At 43.2% G+C, this 17,729-nt stretch overlaps 1 protein-coding gene across 2 annotated transcripts; it reads right to left on the bottom strand.

The window, feature by feature from the left end:
- Nucleotides 1-2,835: 2,835 nt before the first annotated feature.
- Nucleotides 2,836-16,048, bottom strand: LOC147891240 (S-type anion channel SLAH2-like). 2 transcript variants are annotated; one of them, XM_087389443.1, is made up of 5 exons: nt 15,315-16,048; nt 13,458-14,478; nt 12,027-12,797; nt 11,790-11,821; nt 2,836-3,484 (listed from the first exon to the last, which is right to left on the bottom strand). In XM_087389443.1, exons 2-5 carry the CDS (start codon nt 14,397-14,399, stop codon nt 3,055-3,057), a joined length of 2,175 nt encoding a protein of 724 aa, XP_087245569.1. In that variant the 5' UTR covers nt 14,400-14,478; nt 15,315-16,048; the 3' UTR covers nt 2,836-3,054. The 2 variants fall into 2 exon arrangements, with proteins under 2 accessions (XP_087245569.1, XP_087245568.1); XM_087389442.1 differs by having other exon boundaries at nt 15,219-16,048.
- Nucleotides 16,049-17,729: the final 1,681 nt, after the last annotated feature.

Consider the following 17,729-nt stretch of genomic DNA (forward strand, 5'->3'; position numbering starts at 1 on the left):
CCTGGGTTACCCCCCCAAAAGGAGACTGGACCCAGGTTGAAAAGAAAAAGAAACCAAGCGAACAGGCCCGCAAGCGCCGCATACGCATAGAGAGACAGGGTGTTCGAGAGGCACCTGAGGAGGAGCCCTTATGTGGAGACCCACCTCCCCTAGTGGAAGGGGCCACCGCCCAACCAGATGATTCTCCTGTGTTGGAGATTCAGCGTCTGCATTTGCCCTTGCATAAGCAACACAGTGAGTCCCGGGAGCTCTTGATGCGACGATGGCGGAAGCCGCGGACGTTAGTTAGATAGTGGTTAAGGAGGAGAGGATCCCCAGAGCCCTGGTGAGCCTGATCAGCAGGGGGAGCCTGTGGTCGACTCTATTCCCTTCCCTCCCCCTCCCCTTGCCTCTCCCTCTTCCCCTCCCCCTCTAGATCTCTCCCCCTCCACACCTCCCTCTCGCCCCTCTTGTCATGATCACTCTGACCACCTGTCCCCTTCCCTCCGCCTCCCTCCCTCCCTCCCTCCCCCCTGCTACCCGCCTCTCCACCTCCGTAGTAGTTCCTTTAGCCTCTCTCCCCTCCCTTGCTTCGACACCACTGTCAGCAGGCAAGGGTAAGACAATGTCCCAGATGCTTATCGGAGGACACACGGGCGAGGGCTTTCCTCTCTCTCTCTCTCTCTCTCTCTCTCTCTCTCTCTCTCTCTCTCGGTTTGCCAGGGTCGCCCACTCGCTCCCTTCTTCTTGTTCGTGGTGGAGGCTTTGGGCTATCACCTGAGATCACAAGTAGTGGGTCTCACAGGGTTGAGGCTTCCAATTAGGCAGAAGGAGGAGTTGCTTGACTTTGAGTTTGCAGATGACACGGCCTTGTATGTAGAGGGCACCACGTCGAGTTTGGAGAGAGTTAGGGGAATCCTAGCTTTCGTGAGTGGGGGAGTGACTTTGGCTTTAGATGGATACCGCGGGGCTAGATAGCGAGATACCTCGGATGCCAGGTTGGTATTAACATTACAGAAGAGCAGTAGATCGCCTCGGTCCTTGAGAGTGTTTGATGCAAGCTTCTCCCTAGCAGGTCATGCCTTAGTGGCAAACCAGGTCCTTGTCACAGCTTGGTATATCGCCTCTTGCTAGTGTTCTCACAAAGAGTACATTAGGCAGCTCCGTGGTGGGTTCAAAACTTCCTTTGGGCAAGTTCGGACGGCACGCTTCTTGCTGAGCAGGTGGATGAGGTGCCCTTCTTTTCCTATACCACATAGATTGGCAGGAGGCTTCAGATGGACTCTTCGAGGTGGACCTCCTCGAGGGAGAGGCATTAGGTGGCCCAGAGAGTGCCTCGGGATGTCCCATTCCAGGTTTTGGACTCAGTTATGGTCCAGTTTGTGGCCGAGGAAGATATCCTACTTTTTGCTGCTCGCCCATGGAGGCTTGCCCATCGGACCGTGGTTGGAGCAGATGCGAGTGGAGGGGCAGTGCCATTGTTTCTCTGTTGGTTTCTTGGAGACGATCCCGCACTGCCTTTGGAGTTGTCGCAGTGCAGCGAGAATCTGGATGGGAGCTCTCAGGATCATGACCCGTATGCAGAGTCTTCAGAGGGACTACACTTGGGGGATGGTGGCCTGGTTGACTCAGGGAGGACACATTCTAGATTAACGAGATCTCAACTTACCGGATACAGGGTCAGAGCATTCAGTGTATAGCAAGATTAGTGGCAAATCATGAGGGACAAAGCATTTGCCTATCTACAAACACACACACACACATGTGTATGCTTTTTTAGAAATATTAATAACTAGACTTACCATCAAAGCTAAACCATGACTTTAATCTTTCCTTATTCAAACATCTGCTAGTCCGTGAGATACTGCTATTAAAGCATTAGATAATTTGTGATATGCTAACAGGTTATACCGATACATCAGGTTTAAATACGGGCTCATAATACGTTAATAATGACCTTGTGATAATGCATATGACTTTGTAAATGACCAAAAGTCCAAAAGACTAATATAACACTTGGAAATGCTCTTAAAGATAAAGGGTGTTAAAGGAAACAAAGTCTTTGCGCATACTTTTCAAAGAACTTTGCATGGAAGCTCACGATTGTAAATGAAACGACGATTAGGAACGAACCGACTGGGTCAGCCTGAGTACACGGACGGGTATATGAGCCTCCAATACATGCCGCTACAAATGCAAAATGTAGAGTCTATGACCAGGGATGAGACGCAGCTCATCCGTGCTTTCTGTTGTTGGTCTTAGCCAGTAGTCTTCTTCTACTTCATCTCCTATTCCCGTAGACACAGCTAGTATGCAGTATCGCGTCACAGGCAAGCATACAAACCATTGCGGACTATCAGCATGAGGAACATCGCAAATCACGCATGAGGCAAGCCAATAGGAGCTAGGCGACATCGTGACATACTAAGGTGAGAGTTATAAGCCAGAAGCTAACTTGGAGCCAATAACATGAAAACTCAGAAATCCTGACAGGTACACATGATTGTAAATACTCTGCTCTTAGCTATAGCAGGAATCCATTCACAAACATCATGTGCACTTACAAATTTGGAGCCAATAACAAGAAGTGAACACGTGACACAGGTGGGGTCAATTCAAAGTGGTAGTAGGGAGCCTCCACATGGAGAGTATGAAAGCATCCAAATAAGAAGCATTCCCCCGATCCACAAGAACAAAGCATACAATGCCTACTTTCCTAGACAGGAATCTTATTACAAGTCCATGATCAGGAGTCTGAAGTAACAATCGACATCAAAGAGTCCCTGTACGTAGATGTCAAAAACCAAGATGGAAATTCACATTTAAAGAAAACTTTCAGATGATAGTGAGCTCATGTTCATCGGTAGTCTCTACAAAGGTTTTTCCTGCTACAAGTACCAAAGTACACTAGGTTACAGTACTTGGCTTGCAGAACAAAAAATCAAATAGCTTCTATTAATAATACACAGCATACAAACCTTCAAGTGCTTTCCCCCTTCTAGTGGCCACAAGCATGAGAAGTGTATACTGTCTACTGATAGCACACACAAGCCCTCAAAACTACTTAAAAGTCTATCAGCATAGCTTGCCAGTTTCCTTCACAGGAAGAGGATCAGACTCGACAGTTAGCAAGGCATTTTGAGGTGAATCTGGTGAAAGTTTATGTCCTTCCACAGAATTTATATTCAAACCTGATCCATTGCTTACACTGTCTACATTACCATCCAAAGATCCATATAAAGTGCCTAGCTTTGTTCCCTTGTTCTTTCTTTTATGCCGTCTGTTAGTAATGGCAATGGCCATATCATTGGGAAAAAGTGATCTCCAGAAGACACCGTGAAGTATTGTAGCAATAAAAAGACTGAATACTGTGGCAACTGAGATGAATGAAAGAAGAACTGCCAAAAACTGTGTAATTGGATGTCTTATTTCAAGGGAGTAATGAATTGTGGCAATGGCTGATGCAGTCATTGGAAATGTGTAGGCCCACCAAGCAACAGAGAACCTGCACACCACATGTGACACAAAACGGTGTCAATAGTAGTAAAGTGAGACTGCAGGCACCTCCAATAATTTGTCAAACAATAAGAGATTGCAATAAGATTCAATTCTGATAAGCTGAAACTTGAATTCCAGGAACCTATGGGTCCAAATACACAGCACTTTGAAGACTACAGGGTCATACAACCTTCAGCCATACAGATTTCAGTATTTATCCACAAGCATTGCATAACTTGTCCTGAAACAAAAGTTTAAAGATCACTACATCAAACTAGCAAACAAAAGCAGGGAAATGCTACAGTGACTTCTCCACTATCCGTTCTGGTTTGAAAACAATCAAAGAAAAGACAACTTGACCATTTTTTCACTGAATACCAAGTGAGGTGTTAACGCCCTTGGATTTTCTCGACTTCAAATGGTTTTTTAGGAGCCCTGTAGTATTTCAAAGCAGGGTGTAACAATTCCAACCGCAGATAAGAATGAATTCGAATGTTCGTTGTGATTGAGCCATCTCCTCCTCTCCTCTCCAAGCCATTGATAAATACAAAACTTGAACATTCATGATTACTTGAGAAGTAGATTACTGCATAGCTAGAAATTCAGTTTTAAAAGCCATACTCCACCTGGAAAAGCCACAACTGTCTAATGTATCAATAGCATGAGGTAACTACCAACTATTCATCACCGGAAAGTAATGGAGTCAAAACTCACAATGGGCATAGTGGCAAACCCATCTCCCCACTAGAGACTTCAAAAAAATCACCCCTTTACCTCCAAAGAGTTGCTGCTTCGTACACATGCAAAACTTGTCAACCAACGCTCATCAATACTGCTGTCTCCAGAACACTGCAATAAGCTATGATTCTAGGGTAGTTATTCAACTTTTTTGTCAACCAGGACTAACAGAAGTCAAAACTGGATATCACACAATGATGGATACAGTGCAGTGGCAGTTCCATCTCCCCCTACATAGGCCCTAAAAGATATGCCCATTGCCTGCTTCATTACCCTAAAATTGTAGTCAATTCAACCTGCAGCCAAACCTCATCAATACTACCCTACAGCTATAACCACAGGCAAGTGCCTGATAATACTGTGAACATCAATCAGCTGGCTGTGCAGCTTTTGCTTACATTATGCATTCCTAGGATTGTTTCATCATAGACTAATGCAAATCTTAGAACTTGGTGTCAAGTACTAATAGTAAAATCTTAGAACTTAGTGTCAAGTACTAATAGTAACTGAAAAAACTACTTGTGATAAACTGTTAAAAACTGAGGTGCTGATTTCTCAACCTCACAACAGCGGACAGATCTAGAGAGCTCTCTTTGCTCATTTCATGGGCCTATACCCATGCGTCATATGAGGTGCTCCAACAGGTCTTTGGGAAAAGACTTCGAGCACACATCTGACAGGTTGTTAGAAAGTCGGACAATACATCAGATCCACGATCTCGTCGATGTTCAGCTCCCGGATAAAAATGGTAATGGGCCTCCGATATTTTTTGTTCGAGCACGAAACACAAAAATCTTGGCAATCGCTATGCCACTTTGATTCTCCTAAGGAACATCCATATCTTCAAAAATCCACATGAGCCACAACAAGTCGCAAGCAGCAAACACAGGCTGCCTTGTGTTCTCCCTACTTTGAAGATACAGCAACTGTTTGTTGTTTCTTGCTGAGCGATGAAATGATACAAGATGCCAACATGAAACAATAACTTGTTATCGAGCATCCCAATCACTTTTTTTTTTTGGCAAAGAAAGGAAACTTCTGTTGATGCTTCGAAAAACCCCATACAAATCAACTGCCAAGAATAGGGCTGATGATGGTATATACAAGGAGAGAAAACTGGCTGTCTCAGACCAGCCTGCCGGCAATCCCAGCTCACTGCCCAGTCTAGATCATAGAATCCTCCCACCTCCAATCTTGTGCTACATGTGACTCCGTATGAGCTTTTGCCCTTCAAGTACCTAGGCACCCTTAATTTCTCGTCTTTGACAACAACTAACAAAGAACCACGGCAAAAGAGATATATGGTCAGGTATTTGTTAAGCAAAGAAAACTTCCAACCAACACTTAACTAGCATCCACCAATTGAGATGTATTCTCCTTGCTCAGCTTGGCCCCAACCTCCATTCGTGTCAACACTTTCTAGCAGTCCTCCATTTGGAACCGCTTCAAGATCTCACAGGAGTACTTTTCTTGAGAAATAAAGACATTGCGCTCCTTTTGCTTGACTTTAATCCTAAGGAAATAATGGAACTCCTAAGTCATCGCGAACTCCATCGCCAAGAGACCATTGACCTAGAATCCACCAATTGAGATGTATTTGTTAGTGTTTGACATCTCTTGGTGTACAGTAGGTGTAAGGGCTGCTTTGTGGGTATGCCCACCCAACAAGAGGATAAATCAGGAGCTGGATGGACGTGTACCAAGGCAAACCCGCCAAGATTCAAAGTGTCAGGGTGCTTGAGGGGTCCGTTTGAACTGAGATTACACCACCCAAGAGCCAGCCAAGACAAGGCTGGGTTGGGGTCCCAAACTTAGTCGGATTAATCAACTAGACTCGACCATGTTGGGTCAGGTTAGGCTGGCCTAAGGTTCGGCCTGCATAAGCAGCCCCTGCCCTCTTTCAATATCTTGTACGAAGTGCTTTTCCTCAGACCAAAGTAGAGTTTTTTCTAATTTCGGGTGTAAGTGTCTCTCCCTCCTTCCCATTTTCCTGCTTTGTGAGTTTGTTGTTTTTGCTCTCAGTTTGCTGTTCACAAATTCGATGCAACTTTCATAGTATTCTCCTTACTCAACTTGGCCCCAACCTTGATTAATTAGACACCCACATAAGTTCCTTCAATGACATATAACTAGACCTTGATATTTAACTCAACCCTTTTTTGCGACCTTTCCACTCACCTTCCCCATATTTCCAAAACTTCGTACGTGTTGGAGTCGCTGCTTTCTAACATCCCTCCATCTAGAACCACTTTTGCTTGACTTCAATCCCAAGGAAATAATAGAGTCGTCCTAAGTCAGTCATCTCGAACTTCTTCATCAAGAGACCCTTGACCTATACAATCTTTCCCTTGTGATTACTTGTAATGATCAAATCATCAACATATAGGATTATAATTACCTGTTTATTCCCTCTCTTTAAAAAACAAACAAGTTTGCATCTAATCGACATCGAGATAGGCCAATCCCACTGAAAAAGTTGTCGATACATTGGTGCCATGGTCTAGGGGCCTACTTCAGACCATATATAGCTTTTCTAAGTCTACCACCTAAACCTGGAACCACATAGATCTCTTTATGCAAATCCATGATGGTCAGCCAAGACAATGACTGTCTATATGTTTGCCATCCGTGCTTTTGGGGCAAAGGTCTTAAAAAAATCTAGACCCTCCCATGAGTGTATTGTTTGACCACGAGTCTCGCCTTGTACTTATCTAGGCTACCATTAGATTTGTACTCCGCCTTGTAACCTTCCATTTGGTGGGGTCTTCCCAAAGTCGCACATGTGATTCTTCAAAAAGGCTTCAATCCCCACCTCCATAGCAACTCACCAGCCTGGTACATCTTTTTTCTCGTTATAAGATTTGGGCTCCTAAATCTAAGAAACTAGAGTAAAATTTAGAGTGGGGTCCTTCTGCACTCGATAGGATCTCCTCATCTCCTAACTTGTCTCTAGAACTTAGTTCCTTAGATACAAGCGAAGAAGTCTCTTCTCATTTGTTGGAGTCTTCTTCAATGATTCAAGCTCCTTTGCCTCTGATTTTGAATCCTGTGACGTTGTCACCTTCTCTTTCCCTTTCATAATAGTTAGTTTCAATTTTTGGAGGTACTATTGGAGCTCTTTGTACTACAACCTTTGGCAAAGGCTCCACCTCCTCGAAGACAACATCCTGACTTTCAAGAATATGCTTCTTCTCTAGGTCAAAGACCGGATATGACTTCAACTCTTCACTACACCCCACAGATATGCACTTTCAACTTCTAGGATCCAACTTCTTCCTTTCATTCTTGTGAGCATGCATAAATGCTTTAGAATCAAAAAATTCTTAAATGAGAGATACAAAGCTTCTTATTGTAATAAGCTTTGTGTAGAGTCTTCTCCATGATTGCCTTCTTCTTTTTCCTATCAAGGATGTGTACGGCTATATTAACCGCCTCACCTCAATAGACCTCAAGAAGTTTCTTCCCTGTTCTACTGGGATGTGTGCATTATCTCTTGATCCTATCCTTCTTACAATAAGTGTCAAAATCTTTCACCTCCTCAATCAGTACAGAATGTGTTCAATTTCTTTCCAAACTGCGTTTCTACATTTCTTTACCATCAAATCATACGGCTAAAATTATCAATAAAGGTAAGACAGTAATATGAACTTGCAGATTACTTTGTTGACATGTTCCCGAATATGTCGAAGTTTGCCAACTCCAACAAGGCTTAGGCTAAAGATGTGGCCTCTTTTGGAAATTCCTTCCATGCAAGGTTCGCATGGGCTTAGACTTACCAAGGTTACCCTTGTCCTTTCCTTTTGGCAAAAAGTCCTTGTCGTTATTGCTTTTGAACAATTTCTTCCTACAGCAACAAGATCCTTGCTCCAGTTATCACAATCGTCACAAAGTCTTTGAAACTCCTCAAAGCATTCTTACAACCAGCATTGCTAGCTGAGCTGCCACCACCCTATAATCAACTCCTACCAACTTATCTCTTACTATCTGCATGTTTGTGAGATGGTCATGTACTTGATTCCCCTCCTCTCCATTCTCATGGTGAACAATTGATTTTGGACGGATAGCGAGTTACTCGTCTCATAAAGGTCCTAGGTCCTTGACAATGGTCCATGCATCGCTCGACAAATTTGCATTCTAGATGTAAGGGATGACTGAGTCTGCCGTAGTTCCAATGATCATGGACAATGCTTCCACATCTTTGACTTCCCATTCCTCGACCTCAATCAGATCTACAGAAACTGTCACATTCCTCGATGCAAGCTTGACTATCATCAGCTTCCAGAATTTCCTAGCCATGATGTGGCTTCAAAGCTTGACCTTCATAGTCTGTGCCATCCAACTTTCCCGCATCTCTGAAGGTCAGGATGGGCATGTGAGAGGGCATCACTTCTGAGATCATACAAACAAAAAATAGAATAAAACACATTGTCGGACCCAAACAAATGACTGCACTTGCCTTGAACAAGGGTCGCCTTCGAACTTGGAGAAACACCATGTTAGAAACTGAGGTACTTATCTCTCAAGCTCACCAACAGTGGACAGATCTGGAGAACTCCCTTTGCTCACTAAATGCACACACACAAATCACCACAAAGAGAATAGAGAAAATGTAAAGAAAGATTGAAGATAGATATTCGTCCACTACTATGGAAAAGGCGAAGCTCAAGGGACCTTCAAACATCCGGCAAGTGCAGGGCTGAACAACTGCAAAATCATGATCAAGGCTGAGAAGGACTCCTTGAAGAAAAGCTTAAGGTGTGAGGCAGGTCACATTATGCTGGATAGGTCACATTATCATCCAGCATTCAAAGGGCATTTCAGCATCAAAGTGAATCTCAAATCTCAGATTGCACAAGAAGGCACTTGTGAGCGAATACATTCCTGAACTGACCATTGAGAGATGGCATCAACAAAGGACATCAGACGTCTGGAAACAATGATTTTTGACAGGAAACAATTATCACACATGGAAATGCAAGGTTGAGAACTTTCTAGTCAGCAAGAAGGTATGGAATATCATCTTAGGTACCACAGCAGTACCAGATGAGAAGTCTACTGAAATGAAGATAATTTCAAGGCATTGGACATCCTCACAGCATGCTTAAAAGACACAATCTTTGCACAAGTTGTGAATCTAACGCTTACAAAAGACATTTGGTCGAAACTGGAAGTCATTGGTAAAAACAGGTTGAACCTGAAAGTCACAATTAGCCAACATACGAATGGAAAAAGGTGAAACTGTAGTCAAAACATTTGATAAATTTGTGTATTCTCAAAGATAAAATCATAGAAATTGCCTCAATACTTAAAGATGCAGAATTTGTAGAGCAGATTCTCAAAAGTCTACCTAGTATCCTCATCATATGAGAACATCCAGGTTGCAGTTCTTGCCAGAAAAAGAAATCACATCAGATGCACTTATTCCACTTCTGATCCAAGAAGAAGACAGAAGTAATGATCCTCTTGGAAGCAATGTACATAACAAAGTTCAAAATCAAGGGTAAAAATTTCACAATTCATATAACCAAGGATTAAGGATATGGTCATCAGCATAAAGGTAACAAAGGTAAACAATAATCGAAATCATCAACATAAGCCAAAGGTGATCATATTTCAAAAGATTGCAAATCAAAGCCAAAAGGCAGCCACCAAGGATTGAGGCCCAAGAAGCAATATGCACATGTAGTAGAGGTAATGGACAACAATACACTTCCGCAAGACCAAGATGTTACAAGAGTATATATAGCACTTCAGCTTTTCTCCACAGTGACCATTCACAGTAGTCGAATCTAAAATGATCTGTTAGAGGAAACTCAAGCAACAGGGTGATACTCAATCGTGTCAAATGATATTGTAGCACTTAAAGATGCCAAAGAGAATGTTTAATACATCTTAGAAAGCACTAATTGTGTGCTTGGCTACTAGATAGTATGACTCTGACGTGGAATATAAAATTTAAATTCAGGGCCATCTGTCCACATGAGATTGCTTCGAAAAAATTAGGCCATTGAATAGATCCCAAAATGTGAATCTTAGTGAGGCCAATGAATTTCCATTTGAAGGTATTGGAGATATCATAGTGAATTTCATTGATGGATCACAAACAAACATCTAGCCAAGAATTTGATCTTTGTGTTGAGAATCACTGATCAAAGGATAAATATTCTCTTTCACTTGAAGAAATGCACAATCTTCAATCAAGATGGAGTTCTTGCACATGGTGTAAGAGATGATGACCCACTGTGCAAGCTATCAATGGTACAACCTAATAGAATAATACGCACAATTGCTCACAGTGAAACAAATTTGTGCAATCAAGGGCTTGGACACAATCAGTGCAGTTCAAGGAGAACAACAATCTAGTGCATGGTCTACCAAAGTTAAAACAACATCAAATGTAACTCCAGCTCAGCAGCAATCTGGGAATTCAGTCACCAAGCTCTCCTTTACAAAAAAAGTTAATCAGCCTGCACCAACATCAAAACCTCAACCAAGATGGGTGAGACACCAAGCAGGAAATAGCACAACACACAATCAAAGACAAGAAACCTAGACATCAAGGTCTATGTTGCTTGCTAACAAATGTCTGAAACAGAATCTTTTGAAGAAGCAACCCAATAGGAATATTGGATTCAAGCCATGGACGAAGAATATTAAGGCATTATAAAAACAAATCATGGAATCACCTCCAAATAAGAACATAGTTGGTTGCAGATGAGTTTACAAAGTTAAACTCAATGCAAGGCCAAATTGGTTGCTCTCAGCAGGAAGGTGTAGATTTTGAGGAAACTTTTGTACCTGTGATCAAAATGAAGTGATGGAAGAAAAAGAACATATCAAACGCAAACTGAAGAAAGCACTTTATGCTTTCAAGAAAGCTCCAAGAGCTTGGTACAGCAAATTGATAAATACCTTAAGTCAAAAGGGCTTGTAAAAAGTGAGGATGATTGTGGTTATACATTGAGTAGAAAGATGGAAATCTGACAATCATTGCAATTTATGTGGATGATCTAATCAGAGCAGGTATCAACATGGAAATGATAGACAAGACATAATTTAGCAGGCAATCTAAAATGAGAGATCTGAAAGACTTGCATTAAGTTTGGGCATTGAGATCAATAGAATAGAAGATGGGAACTTTTTCAATCAGAGAGATACATTGATGAGATGCTCAAACAATTTGGTATCATAGATTGGAACCTATAAACATTGTAACTAAAACATATTTAAGATTGACAGTGACCAATTTCAAGATGCTACATTACTGAAGTGGAGATAAAGAAGCAAAGTTGCCAATCGGCTTTACATTCTTGATCAATCAGCATTGCATAATGTCGTTAGGCAAGAAGCAGGACACTGTTGCCTCGTCGAAAATGTATTGCTTTATCAAAATATTCCCAAGACTTCCCGTTTACAAAATTACATGGGACAAAGGCTTAACTCCCTCCCACATAGAAGAAAATTCACTAGACTTGTGTCTTCTCAAAGGAGAGCCAAATCCAAACTGGTATCAGAAGTAATATAGAAAACAAAGACTATGCATCCATTCCAAGAAATGGGTTTGAAGAGCATACTGGAATCCACGGAAGAAGTTGAGCCGAACAACCTGCCACACATGCAAAATGAAAAGGCGATATCAATGAAGAGCCTTTCGCAATTCACTAGCTCCAATATACACGAGGATGGTTTACCACAAGGAAGACAAGCGTTTTGTAAAGAGCTAACTAGAGAGCCATTAAAATAAAATTAACTGCACATATCTGAAAAAGAACATTGTGAGCTTTTAAAATCTACATATAATGTAAACTTACCAAGGATGAGTAGAGGAACATTCCCACAAAATATGCAATTCTTGAAACATGGTCGAAGTCTCCCACAATGTACTTCCAAGCAACGCTTGCTGTGCAAGGTGCTGCTACAAATAGAAAAAATACAGGGTGGAGGTCCTTGGGAAGGGCCTCTGCAGTAGGCAATCTTTGGTAGAGAGTTACAAAAAGAACTAAGTAATGTGCACAGCCAACAGCAAAGAAAAAAACAGCTGGCTCTTTCCAACCAACCGTCGCTGCTAATAGTGCGCCAACAAAATTCCCCACCAATGACAAATGTGTGGAAGGATTTGCCACCTTAGACAATCTTCTCTCCCCTCCTGAAAGCCACTGGCCATAAATTTTCAGCTCCAAGAGCAAGATAGGTGTCATAAATATGCACCATAAAACGGGGTGGACAGAGCTCGTAAAACTTGGAGGGATGCCCAGTGTCAAAAACATGCAGGCTATCCAAGGAGCAAAAAAAAAGTTTATTCGCACTGGATGATAATATTCGCGGCGCACGGCCTCAAAGTACAAGAGGCACTTCAAAGAGTATGTAATGAAGATACTAACAAGTACAACGAGGGCCAAACACCACAAGGCAAGATTTATGGCTAGTGGTATGTGGAGAAAGCGCATGGAGGAGCTTGTTGCCAGGGCCTTCCAAAGAATTGTCTGGCTGCCGAGTCCAAGGCAGATACCAAAACACCCTATTGGGAATCGCAAGAGAAATGGCCATCGTTGATCAAGTGGAAGTAGCAGCTCCTCTGAGTCCTGTACAAAGTGACAGTTTCATTAATTAAAAAATCTTTATTTCTCCAGTGAGATATTTCTGATCGCATGTAAATTACAAATTAGCTAATAAATGAGTCATACAAATCTCTTGCATTAACAAGCACTTCCACCCAATAATCACCCAACCTGTCAAAATTTCAATTTGAAGGCATTGTTGTTGACTCGCCAATTTTAAAAAGGCGCTCCAAAATCAAAGCATAAAAGTCAATAAAGGAAAAACTTGAGAATCCTTTTTTCTATGGAGTGACATTTTGAAGTTTTGAACCACTAACATTTTGAAGTTTTGAACCCCAATCAGAAGATTTAGCGCGTAACTCCTGAGACGTTCAGAAATAAAAAACAGACAAAGGACAGGATAAAGCAAACCTTTGCAGATAAAAACCACACTGGCGATAGTGTCAAAGTTCTGAGACCCGCAGAGCTTGTCTCTTCAAGATTGAGTGCTCAGCCACAAACTATCCAATCATATTAATGTGCACGTCCTTTTCTCAGTGAGAACAAACATCTAAGGATGAAATCTTAATAGTCCAGTATCCTAGGACAAAGCCCCTTTTAGAAACAGCCAGCACGTGCATGCACATGGTTTATCATTGAGTGATTTAAAAAAAATGCTAATTCAAGTGCTTATACTTTCCTCACCTTCAAAATTTCCAACTCTGGACCTTTCAAAGCGTCAAAGTACCGTCCTGCAGGCATGGCTTTCCCCTCAGAGGGTTCCTTCTTGCCTTGTACATTGCATGTCTCTCTCTCTTCTCGCGGACCTCGCGATTGCAGACGTGAAATTTGCCTTTCAAATTTGGACGACTTTGTCTTGAACATTAAATAGTTTCCTTCTTTGTTTCCCTCCGGATGCTGTGACACATATCTGCGAACTGGACCAGAATGAGGATGCCTTCCATTCATTGTACTAGAATGCTTGGCGCTCGGTGCCATTGGCTGGGAGAAGAACCTCCGCTTAGATACTTGCTTTGCAGTGTCAGGCAAAGGAGTTTGGGGTACCGATTTGGCCGCATCATTGGTGTCGCATTTTCGAGTTTTAGAACCGAAAGAGACTTTTTTGGCTAGTTCAACAACAACTGCATTTGGAGATGATGGAGTTCCAGGACTCTTTGGTTTTGAAAGGATAGACCTAGGAGTAAGACTGCCACCATCTCTTGGCATGCCTTGACCAGAGTTGTTTTGGCTTACTGCTGCGTCCACGTGAACCATGTTAAGTTTTCCCAAAGTTGCACCGTCATCAGAAGCTTCCGCTTGTGGCGATATAACATTTCCCCATGATGAGGAGTCCCCGTTGGCTTCCAACCCTGTTGCATCATTTGCCGATCCTTTGTCATCATCAATATCTGTAGGTAGGTTGCCACTCTCAAGGTCTAAAAGATGTATCCATGAGAGCGAACTTGCATCCGGGGAATCCTTTGCTATAAATGAAAAGCTTCCAGTAGAGATCTTCCTCAGCAGAGGAGGCAAAACCTCCTCAGTGGAGTTTGTTTCCGTTCCGTCAACTTGCTGTGTTCGGGATCCATCCTCCCAATCTGTACAAACTTCCTGTTTGAGCAGCGAAGAAGTATCCTTTGTTGCCATTGAGAGTATTCATAAGAGTTGCTTCCTCGCAAATCGTCTCCAAGTGGATGCTGGAGTCTGTAACGTCACAACGATTTCACTAGTCCAATGCAAACATATAATATCACGAATAGAGTATGGCTGTCGTAGATAACAAAAAAACACATTTTCAAACTGACAGAAACAGATGGAAAGGTGCTGTAGCAACTACAGACAAGTTCAAATTCATAAAGTGGCACTGTTCAGGCAAGCGTCAGACATGCATATTCAAAACTTTGCACTTTGCCGCGAGTTCAGAAGTAAGATAAGCGAATAATTTGACGATACGTATGGACCGCAACAACTTCGAGGAACTGAGATCCGAATAAGAATAACGATTGCGTTAAACTGGTATAAAGATTTTGCGATTAGCCAATGATTTGATAAGCTGAGATGTTACGCTGGTACTGCATCGAGAGAGGACTGCTAGGAGATCGCTGCGGTACAACGCTCTACGAATCGAAACAACGAAAATAACTGACGTGGGAGAAATAGAGCTGAAACAAAGAATCAATTCATCGTTCGGACGTGCCACAGAGAAAAGCAGGTAGACTTATTTCCCATGATCGGAAATGGGCGTGACCAATGGAATGTTTTACGAGATTCGAAGAATCTAAGGGTTCTTCAGATGTGAGGTCCAAGGCAAAGTATGAAAGAGGTCGTAAAATGCGATGAATCGGTTGCGCCACCCTACCATGAAGATGAGGAAGAACAACGCAATCCAGGGATAGAAATCGGACAGGATGATGCAAATGCAAGAAAGGTAGCAACTTTGTGCAGCATCACGAAGGCAGAAATTACCGTTACATGGAGCGATCTGATCTCAATCCCTGAAACTGAGAGAAACTTCGATGCAAGAAGCAACTGTGAGACAGAAGGGAAGATGAAAGGGAGGACCTGAAGATCGTCTCCGAGATGATCCTCAACGGCAACAGAGATCGTTTCGCTGTGAAGAACACGACGGAAGCAAGAAGAGGGGCTACGAGACAAAGCTGGAAACAGTGGAAAGCTTGAAAGCATTCATCTTCTTCGGATGCATTTCAGGCACACCTATCGCCTTCCTTCTCGTGCATATACAAAAAGACCGGTTCTGCCTTTCCACCTGTCACAGCTTGCAACGCTGCATATTTCAGCATTTCCCGTCCTCACCATCACCAGCTAAATTTATCATATTGCACTAGTCCCAGCTGTCCAACTCCATCCATTCTCCTTCCCAATTTCCAAGCACAACAAAATCAAGTCATCAATGGGAGCACCCCCGCCGAAATTTCATATGGAGCTATCTCTTGCACAATCGAATTTCCGTGTACCAAAAGACTTCCGAGTTTGCGGCAACAGATCAGACGGAGGTTATTACGTCTGTCGTAATGATTCCTTCCGTTTGTTTATCGATTAAGGCCTGCGCGCCAAACGCTGAATTTTCGCGCTACGGGCCTCACGGCCGCAGCAGAATCTCAGTGGAGACGAAGGTTTTGATGACTCCTATTCAATGTTCACATCAGAATCGAGGATATGGCAGAGACAAGGTCGAGGCTCGAGGGCCCGAATACAACGAGGAGCAAACGCGAGGCAATCTGAGAGCTGATTCTCAAGGAAAGTTTTACAAAATCTATACTCGGCAAAACGATGAAGCCGGGGCCCCAAACGTTCTACGTCTAATGAAAGGTTGCGAATCGCATCAGCTGGAGTTCCCGTCGTTGCCCCGAACCATCCCGTCTTGAATGCGAAGACGACCGGATGACCGTAACTGCTTCGAGTCGCCATAAACAACAGTCTTCAAAGGTTCAAGTTTTGCTGCTGCACAGTGCACAGTGCACACCACGCCAAGGGCCTTGTACAATTGGTCGTAGCCTGTACGTGGACCGTGCCCTGCCGAGGCTTTCCTCGACAGTCGTGAAAAGCTTTCCTCGATAATCCATACATGATGCAGGCTCTCCTTTTTCCAGTTTGCACCAACCAAAAGAGAAGACGAAGTTTGATGTTGGGAAGTTCGAACTTCGAACCAACAAAGAGGACGGGAATAAAGGAGTTCGAACGAATTTTTCTCGATTGTTTTCTTGTCTTGTTGATCCGGCTTTGTCCTTGTCGAATCTTGATTCTTCGGGCCCTGCATTCACCAAATTTCTAGAGATTCGTATACGTGACGGGACGGATTCTTCTGAAGCTGTGCTGCGTCAAGGGGAAAGACGTGAAACCTTTGGTTTGTTGCGGAATCTGGTCCGCAGCGACCGCTCTGCTACTGCTGTCTGTTCGTTCCTGCTGTTTGCTTCTCACACGGCAGTTTCCTGATTTCCATGCCCGAGCTTGACCCTTTGAGCTTCCGACTGCTGTCGTGGTGACAAATCGGGAAACCCGCGAAACGTCTCTTGTCTTTTTGTTGCCGCTGTTCCATCGATCGCCTCTGTTTGCTTTCCGCACGGCAGCTTGATTAATTGATCGCATCCATCCATCATCGTTTGCTAGCAAAGCTCGCAACGAAGCGTTTCCAATTTATTTGCGCCACAGCAATCCATCCATCATCGTTTGCTAGCAAAGCTCAATTTCGATCATTTGCCACAGCAATCCACCATTTACCACAACAATCCACCATTTGCCACAGCAATCCATCCATCATCGTTTGCTAGCAAAGCTCGCAAGGGAGCCACTTCAATTTCGATCATTTGCCACAGCAATCTGTGCAACAGGTTTCAAAATGATGTTGCCATATCTCGCACACCAAGCATCGTGATCAAACTGCGGATCATCCGTGAATGCTGTTACGTTTACTAAGCTGCGGGCCTAAAATCTGTGGCTAGTGCTTTGCAAATCTGTGATACGCCATTCCAGGACAAGAAGAATCGCCAAATTTCTGGTACGTGCTTCTTGACGTATGAATGAGTTGATCGAGGCTTGTTTTTGAGAAGTTCAAAAGCTGCTCAAATCGAGCACATGTCTCTGTTCCGATTGCATTCCGTCAAGAAGTTCTCTGCGCGATGTAGGGGCACATGTTGGCCTGAAGCTCACCCTACCTACCTAGGGGGGCATGTTAGGACTGAAATCCGATAGATGAGAGAAGCTTTCCTATTGGATATCCCCTCTTGCCGGCCCTTGCTTGCCTGTGTAGTCCGATTGCATCCGTTTGGCATCCAATTGCCTTCCGACAAACATCCGATCGCCTTCCTTGCTTGAACCACATGTGCCCAAGGTGAGAGTCCCAGAGTCTAGAATGGGTGCAACCCACTACACTCTAGCTACCCATTGTGAGGTCTGCAAGCAAGAAAGATACGATGGTTGGAGAGGAATGCCCTTGGAAGCATTTTCCTTTACAAGAAA

Source organism: Dipteris shenzhenensis, chromosome 18 (assembly GCF_047967505.1).
Source record: "Dipteris shenzhenensis isolate YYH24624 ecotype China chromosome 18, Dip_SZ_1.0, whole genome shotgun sequence".
NCBI classification, from domain to species: Eukaryota; Viridiplantae; Streptophyta; class Polypodiopsida; order Gleicheniales; family Dipteridaceae; genus Dipteris; species Dipteris shenzhenensis.

What these genes read in the sequence shown, in the direction of transcription:
- LOC147891240 (XM_087389443.1), bottom strand. Translation starts at nt 14,399, where the DNA reads ATGGCAACAAAGGATACTTCTTCGCTGCTCAAACAGGAAGTTTGTACA. An exon ending in TGTTCCTCTACTCATCCTTG is followed by an intron (nt 11,822 to 12,026) that starts GTAAGTTTACAT and finishes CATGTGTGGCAG; the next exon opens with GTTGTTCGGCTCAACTTCTT. An exon ending in AACTTCTTCCGTGGATTCCA is followed by an intron (nt 3,485 to 11,789) that starts GTATGCTCTTCA and finishes TGTGGTGTGCAG; the next exon opens with GTTCTCTGTTGCTTGGTGGG.